This window comes from Caloenas nicobarica, chromosome 5, assembly GCF_036013445.1.
Source record: "Caloenas nicobarica isolate bCalNic1 chromosome 5, bCalNic1.hap1, whole genome shotgun sequence".
In the NCBI taxonomy this organism is placed as follows: Eukaryota; Metazoa; Chordata; class Aves; order Columbiformes; family Columbidae; genus Caloenas; species Caloenas nicobarica.
The window spans coordinates 17,105,803-17,129,708 of NC_088249.1; the positions used below are offsets into that span (position 1 = coordinate 17,105,803).

At 43.5% G+C, this 23,906-nt stretch overlaps 1 protein-coding gene across 4 annotated transcripts in view; it reads left to right on the top strand.

Moving 5' to 3' along the window:
* Positions 1-2,074: 2,074 nt before the first annotated feature.
* Positions 2,075-23,906, top strand: part of CCDC88C (coiled-coil domain containing 88C) — a 100,194-nt gene continuing 78,362 nt past the window's right edge. For all 4 annotated transcript variants that reach the window (XM_065636260.1, XM_065636262.1, XM_065636261.1 and 1 more), the window contains exons 1-3: positions 2,075-2,585; positions 2,668-2,768; positions 11,134-11,242. In XM_065636260.1, the coding sequence (XP_065492332.1) occupies positions 2,526-2,585; positions 2,668-2,768; positions 11,134-11,242 (270 nt within the window). In that variant the 5' untranslated portion in view covers positions 2,075-2,525. The remainder of the gene's footprint in view (positions 2,586-2,667; positions 2,769-11,133; positions 11,243-23,906) is intronic.

The window sequence follows — 23,906 nt, forward strand, 5'->3', positions numbered from 1 at the left end:
GCGCTCAGCCCCTTCCCCCGCGGGGCTGCTCTGCCGAGGGCGCAGCGACCGTGGGCGCGCAGGAGGCGGCGCCGAGCCCCGGAGTGGGGGCAGCGGGAGCCGGGGCCGAGGGAGTGGGGATCGGGGGGAGCCGGGGCCGGGGGGCGCGCAGCGCTCTCGTCTAGGGGCAGGTTTCCCTTCCTGCTCTGGTAAAGTCTTATCGGAAGCAATACAAACTGTGTTCTCATTGATGTATCGGTGACTGATGCTACCAAAAAGCGCAGGGTCCTGGATAGGTACAGGGCTGCCTAAAGTAAGGATCTTAATGAAGCAAATCATTAAAAGCGATCTTTATTGGGACTGACGGGCCTCTGCAGTGAACACCGGCGTCTCTCATTTAGTAACAGGTTGCTTACAAACTGCTCGGGCAAAACAACTGATGTCCCTCCCTCAGGCGATACGGTAACTACAAACAGACGTACACCCACCTCCCTTCCCAAAAAATGTGTTTGGCAGATTAAGTGGTTAATAATAAACAGAATTTCAGATTCGGTTTGCCTGACTGTGTAAAATCCAAACTATATTTTGCAAGTTTAGACAAAAATGTATTAGGAAGTGGCTGATGCAAGGACTGATAAATATCAGAGATAAAAGGCTTCAGCTGTGAAAAATAGAGCAAACTATCAAACGTGAATCTTAGCAGAAGCAAACCTCACCATGTAACACCAGGCACGGTGCAACTTTGTGACTAAATTATATTTTTTTCAAAATCTGAGGCTGTGATGAATAAACAATAACCATCCAGATAACCTGAGTTTGTTGTTTTGTTTTGTTTGTTTGTTTTTTAAACTAAAGATAGAATAAACCCTGCTCCCGCAGGAAAATAATTCGCATCCTTGGTGCAAGGATGCGCGGTGCAGCGGTTTGCGCTCCGGCAGCCCTGCGGGTGGTGGATTCACCGCGCACCCGCTGTGCTCAGCTGCCCCAGCGCAGAGCACACGGCGTCCCCTGCCCAGCGCTCACAGTGCCCAGCGCTCACAGCGCACAGAGCTCACAGTGCCCAGAGCTCACAGTGCCCACAATGCCCAGAGCTCACAGTGCACAGCGCTCACAGTGCCCAGAGCTCACAGTGCCCAGTGCTCACAGTGCCCACAATGCCCAGAGCTCACAGTGCACAGCGCTCACAGTGCCCAGAGCTCACAGTGCCCAGCGCTCACAGTGCCCAGCGCTCACGGTGCACAGAGCTCACGGTGCACAGAGCTCACGGTGCCCAGCGCTCACAGTGCCCAGCGCTCACAGTGCCCAGAGCTCACAGCGCCCAGCCCGCACCAAAACCTGCAGTGCCCCTGCGCACGGGGAAGCGGCGGCGGGGAACGCCATTTGCACCTTGCTGTACTTTGTTTCAAAAGGGCACGCAACAGGTTGCGCCTCTCGTTTTTCTCGAAGTTTTTCCTTTTTAGGTTTTTGTGTTGCAATGAGGGGTTTATGCTGCACGTTTTGAAGCATCCCTGGAAAAGCTGCTCTTGCCTGACGAAGTACCTTACGGGCACCTCCATGCTTTTAAACCTTATAACTGCGCGCTAGCGTCCTGCACTGGCGCTGCTCCCCAGCAGAGGATGGCGCAGTGCCTCGCCGGTCCCAGCAGCGGGCCCCGGTGGGTGCGGAGGTACAAGCGCCCGCGGCACGGTGCCCGGGCCGCCCGGGGGGCGGGCTGACCTCGCCGCGGGACCGCATCACCTCGGCTCAAACGGACGAACGAGGCGCGGCCGCGGGGGCAGCGGGGCCGCCCCTGCCTCCTACCTCCTGCCGCCGCGCCCCGCCGAGGCCCCTCTCGCAAACTTTCGGCCGGGGGATCTCGCTGTGGCGGAAACGGGCCGGCGGCGGCCGCAGCGGGCTGGGAAACCAGAGCGGGCAGCGCGCGCCAGGGCAACCGCCGGCAGCTCGCGCCGGGTTCGCCCCGCCGCCCGCCCCCTCCTCCTGCAGCCGCCCAGGGGCGTCACCCATTGGCCGGCGCCGACCCTCTCCGCGCCTCTCATTCGCGGCGGGACGTGCCCGTCACGGCGCTGCCGCGGCCCGGGTCTAATTGCCGGGGCAAGGGCGCGCCCCGCAGCAGGTAGCGCCGCGGCGGCCGGAGCGGGGCTGAGCGTCTCGTCGCGGCGCTGCTTGGAGCTGCCCCGTGGGAGCTTCGCGGCTCTGTTCCCAGCCTCGGGGGAGTTCGCTGCAGGCTGCTGCCCCCGCTCGCTGCCCTCTTCTAGTGCGGCTTGCTCTTCGTGGGGGCAGCCTCTCCTGCCGGCGGGGACCGGGCGGCAGCGGGGCGAGCTCGGCGGGGGAAGACCGGCCTGTTGCTGCTGGGAGGAGGCACCGCGGCGGCAGCGAGCGGCCCCTCGTCTCCCCCCGGCGCGGGGGCGGGGGAGGGATGAGCCGCGCATTGTTTCCCCTGTAGGCAGCGCCCGGCGGGCAGCGGGCCGGTGGGCCATGGGCTCTGCGCCTTTGTCTCCCAAGTGAGGCGGCCCCGCTCCCGCCGCCGCCAGCCGGGCCCCGGCGACATGGACGTGACCGTCTCCGAGCTCCTGGAGCTCTTCCTGCAGAGCCCCTTGGTGACCTGGGTGAGTGCAGGGGGGAGCGGGGAGGCTGCCGGCGGGGCGGCCCCGGCCCTCCCGCCGACCCCGCTGTCCTTCGTCCCGGCAGGTGAAAACCTTCGGGGAGCTGGAGAGCGGGGACGAGGACAACCTCGGCGTCTACATGGACCTGGTGGATGGCGTCGTCCTGAACAGAATCATGCTGCAGATGTGAGTGGGCTCCCGGGGGAGGGAGGAGGCCCGGCAGCCCGCGCTGAGCGGGACGGGGGGCGGCAGCGCCTGTCGCGCCGCGGTCGGGCGGCGGCTGCGCTGGGGCCGCTTTGGCAGCGGGCAGGGGCGAGCACTGCGGGTGGGGCGGAAGCATCGGCTTTGCATGTTTTCCTTTTGGTTGCTAATTAAAATTAACAACGACAAGGGAGCGAGGGGGGGGGGAAATCTTCCAGTTCTATAAAATCTACCTTAACGTTTTTCTAGCGTTTTTTGAGGGTATGGGTTTTTTGCCTTTTTTTTTTCTTCTTTTTCCCCAGTTACTTTTTTTAGTTGTTCATGTGTGCTTTAGGAGTAGGTATGTGACACTACAAATCAGAAAATGATAGCACTTTAGCCATGCGAAACTTTACTAGGAAGATTTCTTCTGAAGTGTGTTTATGTTCTAATGTAAAGTTTGATATTAAATAATGTAATTTAGAAAAAGAAGCCCACAACTTAGGTCATATCTCTTTCAGGCAGCACTGTAAGAGCATGTCTTGAGGAAACTTATATTAGGTTAAAAAAGCAAACACTGAAAATACCCTAACATTGAAGTGAATTGTTGGTAAAACTTTACTTTTTTTTTTTTACCCACATCCTTTCCTGTTGCCATTGTGCTGCATGCAGATCCTGGCTGTTTTGTATCATCCCTGTGTTTACTTTAAAAAGAGCGTTTCAGAATATTTAAGAGAGTTCACAGGGAGAAGTATTTGACTTGCAGGGGAAGAGACTTTGGAAATTATTCAGTTTTGACACCACACTTTTTTTTCACTGAATGAAATCAATTGAAGCTTGACCAGTCATTCGCTATGTTAGGCCAAGTCCAGACATTTCAATGAAGAATTCATATCAGAATCTTCAAGTGTGATTTTTGAAAAGTAAAAAAAAAAAAGTGAGAACCCATGCCCCACCAATGAAAGTTTTGTTCTTTTCTGGTACCTGGCTATTCTGTCTGAAAAGGTAATCAAATTTTCTTCTGGTTTGGTGTTATTAACAGTGGAAATTGTGAACTGGAACTTAGGTGGTAAAGGTTCATGATTGAGAACTGTATCCAGATTGATCACCCTACTTAGGTATAACAAACTAGTGGTGTAAAATGTTAGCTGGGATGGAAACCTGATGAGAGAGCATAATTTCCAGCATTTCTCAAGGACCAATTGCACTTTATGCAAATTGGAGAACTTGAGTATGAACATTAGCATCCAGACTTGTACTTCGCCAAGATGTGGGAAATTGGATTTTGACTTATGACCATTGTGTTTGACACGGAGATGAGTAGCCAAACTATCAAGGAACAGCAGCAGTTTAGTCTGCTGCAGGTTTAACTAACTAAACTATCACAGTTATCTAATATGTAAAACAATCTTATTATTTCAAAACAAGAAAAAAATAACTTAATACTTAGTTGCTCTTGATTTTCGTTATGAAATAGGTTGAAGTTATGTGTTTTTGGAATGACTGTGTTATACTTATGAGTCATGTATTTTAGAAGTGCTTTATCAGGTGGTGTGTGCTGACCAGTATTTTGTAGTTGGCCATTGAAATATGTCGAAGGAGACTTAAGGTTGTTAAAGTCTATGGAGCAACTGAATGCTATGGAGACAAGGAGTGAACAATAAGATCTCATTAAAATAAGGAAGATAAGCATATAGACTGACTGAGAACAGTGACACTAGTTGGCATTTTGCTGAATATCATGTGTTTGTGAGAAATGTGCTCGTGTGTTTGCTTGCCTTGTGCAGTCAGGAAAATAAGTCTGTTTCTTCCAAATGACATCTCTGCCAGCAGCGTTGCTGAAAGTGTTAAGTGGGGGAAGCACAAGCAGTGTGGAATAGGAAACTATCCCATTATGCACAATCAGGGCGCTTTTTTCCCCCCTCTTTTTAGGCAGCTTTGACAGTGCTACTAATGGTGTCTAAGGAGCTTGGAACTCAGAGCTTTCTTCTGAGAACCCCAGATTGTTTAACTTCGGAAGGATCATTGCTGTATTTATGTATCATAACCCGGCAAGGCACTCAGGAGAGGTGTTGTCTATGACCTTCAATTCTCCTGACTTAACCTTTAGACATTGCAATGCAATTACTTTTTGCCTGTAAATCAGGAAAGCCTTGCAAAATGTGTTTCTGCCCCACAAAGCTTTCAGAATAGAAAAATTGATGTGTTTTTTAAAATGCTTACTCATTGGTTTTTCAAGTCCTGGCCCCTGAAGATTGCTTTCAGTGCTTGGCTTGAGATTTCTTCCTGCTGAAATTGTGTTAATGAGGACCTTTGATAAATCTGATATAATTTGATATGTCATGCCGTGATAGTGTTGATTGCCTGAAGGCAGAGACGCATGCGTGCAGAGAGCAGGGGGTAGCAGAGTGAAAGAGCTGGGCTCCTGATGTGGGTAGCTCTCCTCACTCGTGTGTTATTTTGCTTTTAGTTTTTTGGGGTTGAATATCCTGCTTACTGGAACACGAATAACGCAGGCACGTGAGCTTGCATCTAAACACCAGGTGTGATGCTGTACAACAAGTTTCTTTCCGTGAAGATGTAAAAAGCCAGATTCCGGAGAATTCCCTTATTAAAAAGAAAACATTTTTGTCCGGCAGCTAAGCAGATTTTAAGTTTAATCCATGGCCAAAAAGACACATGAAGAAATCCAGGTGTACCTGTTGAGTGGAGATTGCTGAGTGAAACTAAGGCTTTAGCTGTTTGAGGCATGAGTGGGCTGTACGAATTCTGCCTCTAGTTTCCATTGTAATAGGTTGGATTTTGCCCAAATGCTGTCTGGCAACAGTGGGTGGAGAAGATCCCAACTGCTTGATCTTGTGGTATCAACGTTTTTTAAACGGCGGGTTCGTATCGGCAAGGCAGCTGTGTCACCAGAGAGATGCATGACATCTATCACTTTTCCTGCCTGCCAGGTCCCTGCTGGCTGCGTGACAGGAGGTGAAAATAGGGCTGTGCCTTTGCTCCATCCTCTTCAGAAATGAGCTGCCTCCAGGAGTGCTAGCCCTGAATAAAATGTAGTGTGCTCAGGCACACCAAATGTAGCCGTGGCACCAGGGTGAAGGAAGGGAACTTGGCCTGGGCTCAGGCAGGTTCTGGCCACAAGATGGTTAGTAAGTGGCCAGCTGTGGGCTTTGCTGGTGATCCCTGATAAAGTAAGGCCATTTTTTAAAAGAGAGTTGGAGATTGAGAACTAAGCAACGGTGGTGCCTAGCTGTTTAACCAGTTAAATCTGATGGGAAGAGGCAGACAGCAACATTTTGTTTCCCCACTTATGTTTTAAAATAAGACAAATGGTATTTTTTTGAGTCGTTTTGCTATAAGTGAGTGGTTTCCTCTTCCTGTGTTCTGTCCAAGTGTATACCCCAACCTGATCATGCGTGAAAGACACACTGATTTTTGCAGATTTGCAGTACTGGCTGAATACTCTGCATATGAAAATGTTTGTTAATCTTCAAAGTGGAGCTGCTGTGTCCTGAGCTTCTGTGTTTTTGGTGGATTTATGCGTATCAGGTTAATGAGCTGCTTTGTAGACAGATTTTGAAGAACTTTGTTGAGAGGGTTGTGTGTCACTTCCTGGTATGAAACAGCACGTGGTGACACTGCATAGACTCCCTTCAGTGTCACAGCTGCAGCTGTGGCACAATACCTACAAGCATAAGCAAATATTTACCCTGTTTAACTTCTTATAGAAAGTTTTATTTGGGAAATGATGTGGGGGTTTACACGTGCAGGTACACAAGCACATAAGTGTTTTCATATTGACTTGTTCTGATTTTTGGAATTGATGATGGTAGACTCTGTTCCGTTAAAACATTCAGCAAACAGGAATGTTTATTAGGAATACATCTGATAAAACTGCTTTTATTAAGCCCACATAATAAAAATGCACAATAGTAGGTTTTTTTCCATTTCAATCGCAGCTATCATGGTTTGTGGTAGTCAGTCTGCCTTCTCTAATTTAGACCATGTGACAGGAACAGCCACGTTTTGAGTGCCCGCTTCTTGTGGTTTGTAGCAAATGGCACAAATACAGGAAGGTTGAAGATATGCATCCATTTAATTTAAAATTGTATTTAAACATGCAATTTTTTTCTACCATTTTCCAGTCAGTTTAGAAACACCTCCAGCCTTCAGTGGCTTTATCCCACTTCATGTTAGAGAAAGCGGGAGTTAGACTGGTTCAAGAGTGGTGTATTTTCAGTCAGTGAGTTGCCTGCAGAGCGAAGTGTCGTGGGATGCTGGGCACACTGGGCATGGCTGGTTCCTTCTGGCGTCTCATAACCCTTGGGCCTGGCTTGTGGGCTTCCTGCTTACTCATCAAAGTTACTTGCCAGAAATTGCTTGAATGAGATTGTAACTTTAATTTTTTAGAACGAAATTGTATTTATTTTATTATTTTTATTAATTGGTGGCTTAAGGGGTTGCATTGTCAAACACTTGTGCTGCCAGCCCTGTGCTTGCTGAACTTGCTACTTGACCTGTCTCCTGGCTCTTCCTTTCCTCTGTGCTCCTCTACAAGTCATGAGGGTGTACAAACCAGAGAGCTTTTTTAAAATGTTTGGGTATATAGTGAGGTTTGAGTCTTTCCTTCTGTTTATTTGGTTTTGGGTGTTCTTACTGGTTTGCAAAGTACCTCCCTTAGTCACACCTCAGTCATGCCACCTGTCTTGTTTAGATAACTTTTTTGAGCTTGAAGAGTAGGTGGCTTTTTAAAAAAACTAATTGTAATTTTCATTACATTTGTGTGTAAAGGAAAGATCAAGCATCAAAGGACTTGAAAAAACATCTAATTGAGATTGTATCCAGGGAATTTTTTTTTGATACATTCAGACAAGGATTTGTTTGGGTTACCTGGTTAGTGTTGCAAAAACTATCTTCAATTTTCAATATGATCCTTGGAAAGAGTTTTTTCTGTAAAATTTTTCCTAAACAGGTTTCACCATCTGAACAGGTGCTATAATGTTCAGAGTGCAGTACTAACAACTCTGTCTTATTTAGGGTAGAAAAGTCTTTAAATGCAGAATTTGCCTCTAATAGTGTAATTTTACTTAGGTGCTTTTTTTTTTTTTCCCTCCTTGAGGGCTCTGCTTCCTCTTCCCACTTTTCGTGGCCGTAGATCAGACCATTCGGGCTGTCATGTTTTGAGTACCTGGACCTCGCTAGGTGTTTAGCCTTTTTCTTTCCCTTGTCTTGGGGTCAGTAAGCACGTGTGGCTGTGGTTTTTTGGTAGCTGGCTCTGTCCCTGAGCGCGGGTGACCTCGGGCCTGCCCAGTGCCGGGTGCTGCCCCGTTCCCCGGGGTGATGCCTTCCTGGCCCTGGGCCACCTCTGGGCCCCGCTCCCCTCCCCTTTGGGGTGGCAGCATGTGGGTCTGGGACTGTTCCTCTTCTGGCTCTCCCCTTCCATGTTTCCTGAGGTGTCTCAGGAGCCGGGTGAGTGACATGGAGGAGGCAGAAGCAGGGGGAGAGGTCCAGCTGACCTCCTTCCATAAGCTGACATGGGTATCGTATGCCGGAGGTCTGAGGCAGAACATACTTGAAAATTGCAACAAATGTGTTATTTATAATTAAACAAATGCCTCGAACCCTTGATTCTTATAAATGTTCATCTCCATGCTTGCTAGGTCAAAAGGTGTTTTGCCAGTTCAATTGGTTAAATTTGAGCTTACCTGGTAAAGAACAAATGTTACTTTTTGGGAACCTCCCACTACCTCGAAGAGCAACTTTCTGTGTCTCCTCCCAAGTTCCTGGCTGTGGAGCTAGGAAAGCTGTAGTCAGTACTCAGGCTTATCTGACCCAGGATTAAGAAAAAAAAACCATGGTAACAAATGAAGAAGAAATGGGATGTTGCATGTTGAGGAATTGTTTAGTTTTCCCTGTGGAGATGATAAGCCCTGTGGTAGTTTGAAGTGTAAGCTGTGCTTGCCTTGCGCATCTTGTGCAAAGCGTCCTCTCTGACGTGAGCTGAGGTGCTGGATGAAGTTGGCTACACAACATATTCAGAAATCCAAACCACCTTTTTTTTTTTCCCCAGCTACCTTCTGTTTTCAGAAAAGCTTTTAACTTCCGTGTCTGTGAGGAGGGGGAGGCAGGACTGTAGAAGTGGCACCGTGTGCTGTGGCTTGGCTCCAGGTTAAGAGGACCACAAGGTCAGTGGCATTAAGGGCTCTGAGGTCAACCAATTACTCTTAATGAAGATGATAGGATAAAAGCTCCAGAATTGCTTCTGAAGGCCTGGTCCTGCGAATGCTATGTTCTTGTAACAGTTAACTTGCTCCACTGTGCCAAAAGACAAGCAGGTCTTGTGTTGGAAGGAGTTGTTCTGTGTCTTATGTGCTTCTGAAAACCTCACTCAAGTCCTGCAGTTACACTTCCTACAGCTTTTGAAGAAGTTGCCTCTCCATTGCTGTGGCTGGTGGATTTTTGCCTCATCTTGTGTGGGGTTTTTTTGGGAAGGGTTGTGGAGCTTTGCTCTACAGTCAAAGCCTTTTCTTCCAGGCTGTAGACGCGAGTCACTGCCAGCCCATGGCATGGCAGCGTGCTGCCTACGTGAGCTTTCATGTGGAACTGAGAATGGTAGGCTCACCCTTCTGTTTGGCCAGCTTCTCTTTATGGTACATATCTTCCCTTTTAGCTTCTTGGTGTGTTGTTGTGACCTTGCCTAAAAAGGCCAGGTGTCCAGCTTCCTTCAGGATCCAACTCTGTGTCAGCATCTGCTCAGAGCACTGAAGGCAAGGGACTCTCCAAGTTCAAGCCCAGATGCCCCTTAGGCTTCTCCAACCTGCTGTGTTGCTGAAGACCCATACTGTCAAACTGTGTATGGGTATGGCTTCTGCACTCCTGTATCTGAGCATCAGTAAAATGGAATACTTATTACTGATTTTACTTTAAAAGCTTGTTATGGTTGCATCTCTATGTTCGTGGGTTTTTTCCTTTTTCATAATTTATTGCAGTGCCAATCAGCATGCAAAAACCCTTTGCCACTGTAAAGGCTGTGTAGAGTCTTGTTGGGTCATGTCAGTGGTAGTTTTGGTCATCTGTACTTCAGTTTGTTTGAACCCTGGTACGTAAATACTGTATCTGATGTTATCTACTGCCAAGGCAGTTTTTTCTCATCACTGGAATATCTGTGTATTCTGTCATATTTGTGCACATAGCACTGCTTTCACTAGAGAGGTGCTTTGGGATGGTTATGCATTTAAAAAAAATAATTAGAAAGAAAGAAAAAGCTCTTTGACATACTTATGTAAGCTTTGGCAGATATCCTTAGAAAATAAATATTGGATCAGTTTGTCTTTTATTTCCTTGTAAATTCCTGAGTTCAATATTTGGCCCTGGAAGAGCTGCGAATGGCTTAATCAACAGCCAAAGCAGAGCTCTGTGAGACAGGTGTTTGGATTGTGTAGGAGTTTGCTGATAAGAGTCTTTATTAGAGGGGAAATGCAAGGCTTTGAGCTGTGCTATTGACAGATAAAGGTTTTTCATGTTCCTTTTTTGCAACATGTTAGGGTGCACACAGAATATGGTAAGGTGCACATTCTTATTAAATCACTTGTAGCTTTTTTCCCTGTGTTTTATTTTTTGTTTTAGAAACAAAGTTGCTTCAGGTACAATTTTGATTTACTTCCTTTAAAATGAAAAAAAGACTTTAGACTTCTCTCCTTAAAATCTTCCCACCATTTTTTTTCTGTCTTGCTTACATTTTATTCATATCGTGAAGCCCAGTAGAGCTGGTTTATGGGGGTTTTTTTGTTTGTGTGTATATGGGTTTTTGTTTGTGATGCAGTGGATATATATGGAAGATCTAGTTAGAGGCTATTGGTATAAGTGCAGTGTTCCTTTCTCCCTTCACTTCAGTGTATAATACTTCTGGGTTTTGAAGTTTGCACAGTGATCATTGATCAAGTGTTAACACTCTCATCTTGTCATAAAACTCCAAAGCTAAGGATGGCATGGTAGTCTTTCCTAGGCTTCCCTTTATTTGAGTAAGATAAACCCCTTATTATCAGAGGCTGCTTTGATCTAGTGTGCGCAAACCAAATATGCTCTTTGCTTCAGGGAAATATTAATAAGGCGGGAAGCTGGCCTGAATTGCTATGTGGGTTACCCTAAAGTAGGTTACTTTGGTGCGCAGGAAGATTTCCAAGTTCTACATAGGTGCAAAGGTAATGAGCTTATTCTATAACGAATTACTGTATATGTATCATGTATAATTATGTCAGTGCATTTAATGGGTAAGTTTTTAAGGGTTTTCATGATGATGCATTATGGAGATGCTAAATCTTAGTACTGAGTAAACTAATAATACTTCTTCTTTTTCCTCTTTTAACAGAGATCCTCGACCAACCAACCAACGTGTCAACAAGCATGTAAATAATGACACCTATCTTCGGGTTCAAAACCTGACCATCTTAGTGAGAAACATTAAGACTTACTATCAGGTGAGATTTCTGTTCTTTGCCCATTGATCCGTGGTGATTGGTATAATGTTTCAGCTAGTGCAGGGGCTGGTGGCTCAAAAAGAAGCTTGCTAGAGGAAATGGAGAGGAAACTGTGTTTGTGTAAAAGTACTTTCAGCCATGCTTTCCTTACGAAATGACAATATGGCTACTCTCTCTGTCCCTCTTGGCTGGAGGCTGCTTTCCTGCCCCCCTCTCTTTTAAAGAAGTGCATTTGAAGGCTGCGATAGCACTTGGAGATACATTTGGTAAAAAGGCTCTTTTGTGGCGGAGTTGCGGGGTGTGTATGTGAAGAGATGCTGAAATTGGTATAGCGTTTTTGGGTGTAAAACTTGTTTAAAACAAGTAACCTTCCCTTAAAGTGGCTGCCAGCAAATAAATCATTATGAAGAAAAGTCTTCAATGCTGGAATATAAACCTCAAATTAATATACTATTAACTAGGAAAAGTAAACTTGTGCTTATCTTGAAGGTAGACTTCTTATGCTGTGTACCTGTTTTCAGGTGTTAAAGCAGTTGTTTGTTCTGAACTCCTCCAAGAGACTTAAGTACAGGAATCACTGCAAGTTCTCACAAATAGGACACTTCTTAGGTGACATTCTTGAACTGGCCAGTGTTCCTCTGCTGTTATGGCACTCCCCGAAAACCAGGGTGGTGACAGCTGAGCACTTCTGCCAGTGTACATACATGTTGGTTGCTGCTGAAAAGCCACAGGAGTGAATTCAGTTACTCTAAATAGAATTTCTGTATACACACTGTTGTGTATATTTAGACTCCCCAGTGAGACAAGTAACTGTTCTACTGTTTCCTTTAACATATCTTTTGCCAGATTTGAATGCTGTACAGTATAAACCAGGCTGAAACCACTGAGGACTGTTAAAATGCTCCTGTGCATATGTGTCTCAATCATATAACAACTGAACTGTAGGAGCTGATGTCAGTGTGTTCATCCTGGACACGTTATCTTTTTTGTATAGATAGAAGAGACTGCGTGTTGGCTTTGTCTTCAAAATATAGAAGAGACTTAGTGCTTAACTAGAGTAGTGCCTTTTGATGCCATTCTCTTCCAGAGCTTGCCTGCTGCTATTCCATGTTACTGCCAGTACGCTGCTTCTGGACTTGCTTAGGGAAGTCTAGAAGAGAGAGGGACTTCTGAAAAAGTCAGATGGGCTGAATGACTCATCTGTGCAAGTTTGAGTGGCCTGCTAGAAAAACTAAGTGTGTAACTCAGATTTGAGGTGATGTGGGAGAGTATCGTGTGTTTCTGAAGACAGCCGACCTGTGTCTCAGTTGCTGAGAACTGGAGATTCTGATGCAATGTGATGTCATTACTAAGACTTGTGATTTCTAAGGGGAAATTCCATTTGGTCATAACTAGACGTTGAAGGTTTTTCTGGTTTCTCTGTTACCCACTGAACAGAGTAAATGTGTATGGAGTCTACAAGCAAAAAGGACCATGTTTAGGGACAGGACTAGTCTTTTTCCTGCTCTCCTCACCCTCACAAGATTTACAGTCTGAGAGTCTGGTCCTTCAGATGTTGAAACTCTAAAGCTTTTTATTCATGTGTGTTCTTTGTCTTGGAGCTGGTAATCTGACCTCTTTTAAGAGTACCTGAAGAGGGATCAGAGCCAGGAAGAAAGAAAAGTGATTCAGAATCATGTGATATGTTGCTTGGTTTGTTGTTGACCTAGGTCTTGAGCTACGTAATCGTAATCCAATAAAGCTACCAACAACCAAAATAGGTTAAGACGCAGACTTTTCAATAGGAAACAGTAGTTGAGGCTTGCAGTAGCAGGTGTGACAGTGATGTTCCTGTTGTCGTCCAGAAGTTAAGCACTGTGAATCTTGCTGCCTGAAGACTATATATACTGTATGTAAACAAGGCAGTTGTGAGAGCCAATAATTCTTCGTATTTGGTCCTGAAAATGTGTAATTACAACAAAGCTTAAAATAAAATCATATTTTTTGTGATAACATTATATGAACTTATTTGTCCTTGTCACAGTCACATCTTCAGGGCAAACCCAAGGTCTCAATGCTAATCGGAGGTTCCCTTTCACACGGTGGTGTGCAGCCTTCAACTCTCTGTCATCTGGGAGGAGTTAAGGCCATCTATGCTGTAACTGAGCACTGTGTGATTGGTGCCAAGTATAATGACACGTTTATACTAATGTCTCCGTTACATATTTGGAGGCTTTCTTTTGGTTTAGGTTCTGACATAAGTAGCTTTTACTAGTTTTTTCAACATGCAACCAAATAGATGATTTAGAATATATTTAATATTGTTAGACCTCTTCTTTCCTGAATGCTAGCATTTTTTTAAATAGGTTAAAGTTGTAGGCGTTGTTTGGTGAAGTAGTATTAATACATAAGCTTAATTTAAAATGAAGGTAGTGTCTTACTGACTGAAAATATGCAATCAAATTTGATCGCAGACTGGAAGTGGAGGGGGAAGTTCCTGACAAACAATAGAAACATGAATTCGCTGCTTCCTCAAGAGAAACAAAAGCTCTGAAAATACAGTTTAGCCTTGACATATTACATTCCCTTTTGCTTAATGGACCCAAGTCAAGTTTATGGCTGTTACTGAATTTGATAGACCAAGTCTCCTTGAATGAGAGAAAAAAAAAAGCCACCTCATGCTTTATTGAATGACATTTGTAGGTATGAAAGATATTTGCCCCTCTCTGCACTGGGCAGGAAGCGATCAAGAATATGATATGAATTCCTGGTACTGTAAACTCTATCGGAGGAAGGTGATGTAAGTGGCTACTAAAATTAACTCTGATATTCAGAAAGTAGTTGACATTTAAGATCATATCATTGTCTAATATATCTTTATCTAATATCAGATTTCTCATGTATTTGTATAGCTTTTTAGTAAAACAAAATTCACATTAATACAGATAATATTACTTCAGAAAACAAGGAGAGGTCTAATCCACAAGCATGAATCCGGGTGTTCTCCACAGCATTGGGGCTTTCCTGATCTTTTAGGCTGAGGGTCTGTGCTGAGAATGACTATGAACAAACCAGATTGTTGGAATTTGTCTTTTATTTGAGCCGTAAAGATCAGTTCCTGTCTGTGCTTCAGCAGGCATAGCTTGGGAGGGGTAAATGCAATGGAGAAGCCCTTTTCCAGTTCAAATATTATCTCATTTTTAGAAGTCTGTTAATTGACTTTGTTAATTAACAACTTTCTGAGGAGTTACCTTCTCATAACTTTCAGCTGCATGAAATGAGATTGCTTGTGGCTACTAGGAAAAAAAATGTGTCAATACTCTTAAAATGGAGGTTTTGGTGTGTTGTGTGTGTTTTTCTTTCATTTGGTATGTAATATTTGCTACTGGTGATAGCAGGCAACATGTCTGCATTTGCCACTCTGAGCAGTTGCAGCTTTGCAGGTCTGTTATTGGCTTGAGAGGCCCCTCTTTTGAAACTAGGCAAATGACTCATTTTCATGAGCATTCAAGAGAATCTGTCATTATTTGCATTTAATAACTGCTACGGTACTGGTTCACCGGAGAAACAGCTGGTCATAAAACTTCTGGAATTGATGCCATATCTTGGAAAAGGGCTGAGCACAGCAGAATGTGTTCATTGCTCGTAGTGTTTTATGTGTCTCTTCTTGCTCTGACTGAATTCAGACACTTGGCTGTCTTTAAGCTGGAATTCAAAATGGTTTTGTAGGGAATAGTTTAGTACAGGGAATTACAGCCCACTGCCTGCAGCTGTAGTGAGGATGTTGATTAAAGGGGTCAATAGAGAACTGAGTGTATTGGAGAAGAGATGCTCATCCACTTCTCACTGGTGCAGGTGCTGTGCATCCTTGTCAAAGGGTGAAGTCTTCACCTCATCATACAGCTAACCAGTGTGCGTGGGCAGATGGACCTCCAGCTGTTGTCTGCTGCTTTGTGTTGATAACATAGTTGTGAATGTTGGTCCTTAGGCTGATTCTGGCTAGTCCAGTGCAACAGAGATGAAATTATCTTGCTATTCCTGACCTATGCCTTCACTTTGAAAACCTGCTGTTGTGAGCTCCACTAAGGCTCATCTACTGGTCCAAATAAATTGGTTTGAATATAGCTCAGGTGGGAACACTGACTGTGTGATGTTTGGCTTCACTGCAATAAGCACTCTTGACCCCTGTTGACAGTGAGTTGTTATGGCCTTAATTCCCTGGGGCCTTGTGCATCTTTTCTGAATGGTGATTAATCCCAGCTGTGGCAGCTCTCTTCAGAGTGCTGTGGCACTGTCCCTGTTGCTGGCAGAGTTTGATGGCAGTGCCTGGGAAGGGGGGAAAAAAAAAAGGAACAAAAAACCCCCTTAAACTGTAACGACCTGTGCAAGAGCCATTATTTTGCTGGTTCTGTCACTTCTCATGGTGAGAGAAGTAGACTTAGAGAATCTGAGGGACACTGGCCTATCCCTTTGCCGTGCTGTAGGAAATATTTAATCCTTGTACGTGCTGGTACTTGTCTGTGTCTGTGTAAGAGCAGCTGTCCTAATGTCTGCAACACTTGGAGAACATACTCAGACCTATGGAGCTTTGGAAGGGGCCTAAGGCAGTCTGGCAGGGGAAGCTTGAAGTGGCTTTGCTGTTCTTCCTCTGTTTGTGTCAGTCCTTGGGTTTAGGGTTTTTCTAAGGCACCAAACCACACTTTGATACCACTTTATAAAGAACTAAATTTATGAAAGGACCTGTTTAATGTCAGCTAGTTTCCTAACCTTCAAAAATGCCAGTAATCATTCGAACAGTACATACTGCACTCTGAAGCAAAAGTCTCTACCACTTACATGAAGAAGTTGATAGAAAGAAGAAGAGAAAAAGATTGTGATCATCCCTCGGCTGGTCCCTGCATGGTTATTATGGCCACATCTGGAGTATGTGGTTGAGAAATGCTGTTGGAAAAAATGCTGCAGTGTGGTCATGGCTGTATTTTTGTTGCCTGTGTTTCCTGCAGCTGTGGCCACTAAATGCCTAACAGATTGCTTCATGTTTCTAAATAGGTTGGAAATATCTTTTCATTAAAAAATCATACTGAGAGACAGTTCTGAAACCAGTTGTGACTGTGACTTGCGCAGCTTCAAAAAGGAACTCATAACCCTTAGCGTTTGCATTAAAGTGGGAGTGTGGAGGAGTAAAGATGAAACTGTTCACTGAATTTTTAGAGACTTTATATCACCACAAATCCTACCCTCCCCGCCTAAACTCGCTTAGCTGGGCTCAGAGATAACAGAGGATGCCTGACTTTTAAGGCATATTTCCTCAGACCTGTGTCCTTCTCCTTTTACTTGGCTGCTCTATGTTGTGTAAAACAAGAGCAAGCAGTAGAGGTTTTATCAGGCAGTTTAAAGGGAGTTTGCTGCCCATGAGTTGGGCTGTTGCTGTGAGTGGTTTGGTGCTGGGGCTGCAGTAGTGCTGTTTCTAACCTCCAGAAAATAGAGGCCGTTTTGTCTTCAGGCTGGCGCAAAAGCTGGTTCTCCCAGTGGGTCAGTAAATGTCTTGCAATACCAGTACTTCCCAGATCAATTAACAACTCCTGCTTCTGTAGTTGAAGCATTGAGTCAGGTTTAGAGCTCTTGACTGGTCTGCAAAAAGGGATTCAAACTTGGAGTTCCAGATTTGGGCACAAGTTATGAACTGGCAACTGTACTCAAGCTATAAATAAAGTTCTGGAACTGGCTGTGTCCTCTTCTGTGAGTTGAAATCTTCCCCTAGTAGGCTAGTAATCCAGTCCTTAGCAAAGTAAACACCAACATGCTAGAAATGCACATAAATGCGCGCACCCTGAAGTCAAAAAGCATTCATCTGTTCTGAGGGAGAGCGTTCCTGCCCATAATGACCTACTGAATTAAGTGATAAAACTGAACATTTTTTTGCTAGCCTTGTCCTTTGTCTGTGAAACTACCGTATGCCTGGATGACTGCTTTTCTTTGATTCCTGTTCCCTAGAAATCTTAATTTAGCAACTTGGCTTAAGGGAGGACCTTTCCTCATCTTGAGCTTTAAATTCCAAGATTATTAACTGAGAATTTCAGCTTTCTGGAGCAAGATACCAAAAGCTTCAACAGAGAAGCTCTTTCTAATTCAAATTCTTTGCTGATTTCATGCACTCTTAAGAGTATGTTCTCTCACATCTGTGTACACTTGAGCAGGCTATATGCATACAGACTCCTGAAATGTTTCTACATTGGGAATAGTGTTGTTCCACCTACCAAAGGTATTTTACAGGTTCTTGTGGCCTCATGTTGCAGCTGCACGTAGAAACGATGGTGAGCAGCCTCTGAAGCTCTCTGCATCTTAGTCTTTTTCACAAGTGTATAATAAATAAGGTAGTATGGCAAGTCGATACTAAGGTACTGTTGCAGAGATGCTCTGTGTTTCAACAAGGCAGTGGGCTAGGGCTTGGAATGTACTGCCACTCTGCCACAGGCATGACCTAGAATAGGACCTTATTAGCTCTGTATTTGTTTCCACTCCTATTCCTCCTTTGAGTTCTCTAGTCAGTTTAATCTTGCTACAGGCACAGACTGTCTATACGTATTTAAGCATTACTCTGCTTAATGAGGCCTTCTTGTTTCTGCAGTGGCAAAAATGTGTTAGGTTTTCTGTCCTGCAGTAACATGATCATAAGACATGAAGGTTGCATGTAAGACTGGCATTGTGAAGATGTTTAGTTATTGCGATGGTGGCTACAGGGCAAGGAAATGACTGACCTTGGCAGAGACATTCTGGGAAATGCTGAACTGGTGATGTTAGTCTGTGATTTAGTCCTTCACTTGAAAATAGTGATACTGCTATTCTGCAGGTGGAACAAACATAAGAACAATCACAAAGATCATGGACAATCATTTTGTATAGGTCCTATTATCAAGCGTATGGATGAGAAAGTGGCCGAGACAGGTGACTCATCACTACCAGCCGGCTTTTAGAGTGGGAATTGTCTTGCCCATTGCCAGAAGAACTAGGCAAAACAAACACTTCTGCCCCAGAGTTGAAATAAGTTTCTGCGGAGGTCGGTTTGAAAAGTCTTCCCAGGTTGGTGAGAGCCACCATGTCAGGTGGCCGGTAGCAATGCTGTTGGGCGCTGCGTTGAGATGACTGGCTGCCGTTCTAGGATGTGTTTCAGCTGATACATTGAGTTATGTCTGAAAGTTTAGTGGAGGACTGAGCTTAAAGAGACACATTTTTTCCCCCCTAAGGCTTCACATGTATCTTAATACAGAATGAAATAGTGACCTCAAACAGATGGAAGAGAATAGGTTGGCTTTTAAACTGCTTTATTGCCTGTAATTTCCTGGAGCTAGAATATGGGAAAGGGCAGAATAGGCTGCCATGTGTCTGTAGTCCTGTCTTTGTTTTGCTTAATAAGCTAGAGGGGTGTGAATTTGTTGTGCAGACAAATGAAGGAACTGAACCAAGAAAAGAGGAGCAGTGTCCTAAAATATGGAGGCAAATGGAGATGATCTATACAATTTTACAATATGGAATAGCTCTTTGGTTCCCATACAGCAATATTGACTTAACCTCTGACGTGTTAATTGAAAACAATTCTTGGGATGTCTGAATTACAGAACGCATCCACTGTCCTTTATATGCCTTAAAAAAGGGTAACATGAGTGTGTGTGGCTTTTCTTAATGAAAGCCAAGGCCTAATGTTAATCTCCTAGACTATTGCTGTGATTACAAATGCTAAAGCCACAGGGTATTTCAGTCTTCTACTGTATATATATTTTTGGCTATTAGGTTTAAGACATAAGTCGCTGTTCAGACAGTCTCACCAGACAGCCACGTTCAGTCCTGCTGCCTAGATTTCGGGCAAATGTCCCATTTTTGTCAGCTGCAATTTTACAAAGGAGTTTCATAGAGCTTACCAATTTTGGGTAGGTTAGAAAATAGCCTGCACACTACTTGTTGCTAAAAATAGCTTTGAGATTTATTTTTGCTAAAAGATAAATGAATGTTAAAGACTGCTTTATTGCTTGTGTTTCTGTAATGAATTCCATGTCATTTAGCCTTTTTCATTAAAAAATCTTTAAAGACACAAGGAGGTGAATCCCACAACTGTATAAAGTATGATTGCAAAACAAATGCCCAACTGTTCCCAAAGCAAGTAATTTCAGCTTTTAATGGCAGGTAGCAGACAAAAGTGATTTATCTTCATATTTTATTTGTGTGTTCTGTCTGTGGAAATGCTGTTTAATCCGGTGTGGCTTTTACTGAGGATACCGTCACATGCCGTGTTGTGGCACACTGGATTCAGTCCACAGTCTTGCTCTTCCCAAACTTTGACTCTGGATTAAGGTTTGGTGTCAAGGCTTGTTCCCATCAGTTCCAGTGACATCTGTGACCCTGCAGTGCAGACTGAGCAAAGGTGTCTCTGTGCCTCTAACTCAGCTGGCCCAGGCTTTCTGCTCCAACAGCCTCGTAATTAGCTTTTGTTAGAAAGGTCTGTAACCAACTCTCACCTTTTTGTACACTGCTTTTTTTCCTAATGACTTATTAGACCAGTAGGAAATTCTTCACAGTGTGTTTTGATCCAATATGGATATTTGAGATGTCTTTTGAAGTGGTGTTTATGTGTTGTTTTGAATGAGTAATTATCAGTTTCAGAAATGTGTGGGTGATCTTGGATAGAGCATCATATCCAACTGCAGAGTTACATTTACTTCTGAAAACAAAATGTGATTTGCATTGTAAAGGTCTGCTGTCAACAGAGTTGACCTCTAGTACTTTTGGTGAAGGCAAATGCTCTTGGGCTAAGAAATGGGTGTGAAAGTTGTGGAGTCACCCACCCTGCTTAAGAATGATGGGATTTACCCTTCTGAGCGGGTCTCTAGACCTAAGGAAGCAAAAGACCTGGGGACAGGAGGAAGTTTTAGTGTGCTGGCTTCTTCAGTAAAGACAAACCACAGGAAAGGGTGTATCTCTTACTTTACATGGTGTGCGGACTTTATGCCAGCAGAAACTGGGGAAGGCACCTGCTCGTGAATGCACAGAAATTGAAATGCTGCCACTCACTGTTGCATGCATACATATCCCATTTTCAAATATATTGGTTTTTAAAAGGAAAGATTTTTAAAAAGAATTTAACTCCGAAGAGCAAATAAAGCAGCAAATTAATGTGTGTGCACTGTCCTTTAAACAGAATGACTGTGTTTATAGCTGTATACATGTGCTGTTTGAATATAAGCTGTGTATGAGCTGATGCCTCTCCTGCTTCCTATTGTGATTAAGAGATGGAGCTGAAGGGTAGTTAAGTGTTAAAATTCCGCTGGGTCCTCATATGGCCAGGCCAGTAAACGTACCTACATAAAAAAACCTGCTCAGCAGACTGAAATGGCCCCTGTAGAGCTGTCACTGTCTGTTCTCTTTCATAATTAGCACTATTAAAAGTCTCTAGATGTTTAAGTCTAAAAGCCAAATTAAATAGAATGGCATGGTGTGTGCCCATTAGGTAATCAAGATAACAGTGATAGACATCTGCTCCTTTGGGGAGTTGTAGGTAAGAGACTGTGGACTTTGCATAAAGGAAAAATATTGTATGAATTCCACTTAAATATCTTATTGTTCTGTGAAAACGATTATTTACTGGGTTATTAACATTTTTAAAAACTTTTAAACTACTGTAGGTGGTGTTCTTCCTCTAGAAAAAGTCACCTATATTTACCTGATGTTAAAGAACTGATTTCAAAAACATCTAAGTTGTTTGTAAGGTTAAGAAGAGAAATTCCCTGTGGCATTTTAAAGAATTATTTGGTGATTGGTTTTGATGTTTGGTTATGTGTTGTGGAGGGGTTTTTTGTGTGTGTTTGGTTTTTTTTAAATGGTGATCCCATCTGTAATATATCCACTGGAAAGATATTCATAAGTGCAGCATCGAATTTGTATTGCAGAAAGACCTGTTTGGTGCACAGTGTGTGTTAGAAGAAAAGGGGAGGGTGGTACGGAGCTTATGCCTGTTTTATTTTGGAGCAGCTGTGTAATAGTAAAGTGAAGTGGCTGGAGTCCCATGGGAGGCATAAGTGTTTACTGCCAGTAACTGGAAGGAGGTGAATTTCTTTTTAAGTTTTTATATTAAATGCAGAATTACTATGCATGTTAAAAGGATTTGTTAAGATGCAAGTTCCAAAAGAAACAGAATAAGTCCTGAGAAGTAGTTACTTAGCATGTTCCACTTAAAAAAAACACCAAACAAAACCAACAACAAAACAACAACAAAACCCCCACCCACATAAAAAACCCACACAAAATAAAATCACAAAAATAACCAAACAAATAAACCCACAAAAACTAACAAAAAAGAAAAAAACACACACCAAACAAACACACACATTTTAATTTAACTAGTTACCTGTTTGAATTACTTGGAATCTCTTAAGACTGTTTAGTTACTTCAAAGCAAAGCAACAATATTTAACTACAAGGAGTTGCCTTTTAATGTAATAAGTGTCTTAAGGTCACTTCTTCAATTTTGATCTTTCAAAAGGGAGGAGGGGTGGGGGGCAAGAAACACAACCAAACAAAAACCCCCACCCTGTGTGTTCTGTGTTTTCCTGAGTACGAGACAAACCTGTGTCAGTATGGAAGGCTTTGCCTTTGCTTATCTGAACAGCACATGGCTCTATCTTTACGGTTTTACATGCAGCAGGAGTGAGTCTGTAGTAGAGGACCACAAAAGCTGCCATTATTAGAAGCCTTTCTTACACTTCAGTGCTCTGGCACTTAATCTAGCTCCCGGCTTCAGTCATGCAGAAGAAACTAAACCAGAGTGCTGTGTTTAAATTCTCAGGCTTGGTTGAGCTGTCCTGTGTTTCTTCCAGTGTGCATTTCCTTTGTAGCCTGAGCCAAATCTTGATTGGAAAGGTGATCTTGATCTCACTTTCTCACTTAGCCCTTTCTCTTTATAAATTGCTGGGTCCAAATTCTATGCAATTGAGGGATCCAAACTTCAAATAATTTGTTGTTGATTGAAGATTTATTTCTATAAGACATAGTTGCAGTTTGGCCTCTTGTTTGTTAAAGCAGCTTGGCTAACTTGAAATTGCATTTTCTTTGTATGGCGTAGGACCTGATTTCAAGTGGCACTGACTTGATGCAACTTGAGATGCTGAGCACCTTGCGTGGCAGGGTCTTTAAGCAGTTTTGCTTTGATACCCTTGGATATTGTGAAACCAGAGCTGTCTGCCAGGTCATGGTTTGTTTTGGCTCTTCTCCTTGACAGCATATTGCAGCCTTTACTGTGTCAAGGCACTTGCCACACTTTTATCAGTACTTAGAGATTTTGGAGTGTTTATGGCAACCGTTTGAATCTCTGCAGAAGGACTCATCCTGACTTAATTTCACAGTCTTGAGCTTAGCAGGACACCTAGTTTGGGAGGCTCCGAATGCTCTGCCCAACTGGGTAGTAAGAGAGATGCAGTCAGATGAGACAGCTGAGTTGATGTGACAGAGTAAAAAGCAGTTGTTTTTACAACAATCTGAACTGCTCTGCTCTTCCAGCATGCAGGCTTTGCAGTTGGGCCTGTACTGTCATACGTTTATGAGGGACAAATAATTTGAAATTTCTTTTCAGTTTGCTTATAAACAAGTAAAAGTACATTCGTAACCAGTGACTTAACCTCTTGAGACTCTAAAGGGAAAATATTAAGTATTAAATACATTTAAAAAAAAAAAACAACACCAAAACCAACAACAAAGGAAAAAACCCCAGCACCAACAACAAACCACAAAAACTAACAAACAAAAAAATTACCCAAACTAGACCACCTTTATCTTACTGATACTCATGCAAGTATCTCGCATCAGGCTGCATTCATCTTAATTCCTCAAGGTCTTTTGTAAGTCAGAAAACTTAATGCAAAGAGTAATTTTTTTAATTTGCTGAACACTACAGAGTGCTTAAAACACAGCAAGTTCCTGATTTGTTGTGCTTTCCGTAATGGGTAGCATACAATTCCCAGCTTAAAAATTTCAGTATACACTGGAGTCTTAGCACTTCCATCAAACATATTTAATATGCAAAGGAGGTGATAAATGGATGCACATTTAAATAAGATTTTTATATGGCAGTTCTTAATGTACCTTGGCAACACCACAAAACCAGAGGCTATAGCTTACCGATTGTGTATGTGATACATTTGTGGGGGTGAATCTGAGATTCTAAAGCAGCTATCTGACCGGCATGCCAAAGAAGGCTATCAGATTAGCCCTAGATTTATCATTACAGAGTATGGGATGGATGTGAGGGCTGGTTGGTTGGTTTGTTTGTTTTGTGCGTGGGGGGGGTTTATTTGTTTGGATTTTTTCAGTATATCGTGTTGCACTTATCTGTTTAATAAAACCCAAAACAGACTAACAAAAAACCCCAAACTTCCTGTATCAAAAGTTTGCATCAAAGACTACTTTTTTTGAACTGTATATTTCATTGTGTTGTTTTCTGTGTGTGTGTGTGGGGGGGGTTTTCCTTAATTAAGAATAAATGCATGGTGTGGGTATACGCTGTGACCTTACAGTTGCTTTTCTGTTTATCTTCTCCGTCTTCTGGTGCCAGTGATGGGGAGTGGTTAACTACCACAGTATTCTTTTGCTGGGGTGGACACAACCATTGCTTTTTCTTTTCTGGGATGATAAGGAATGGTTC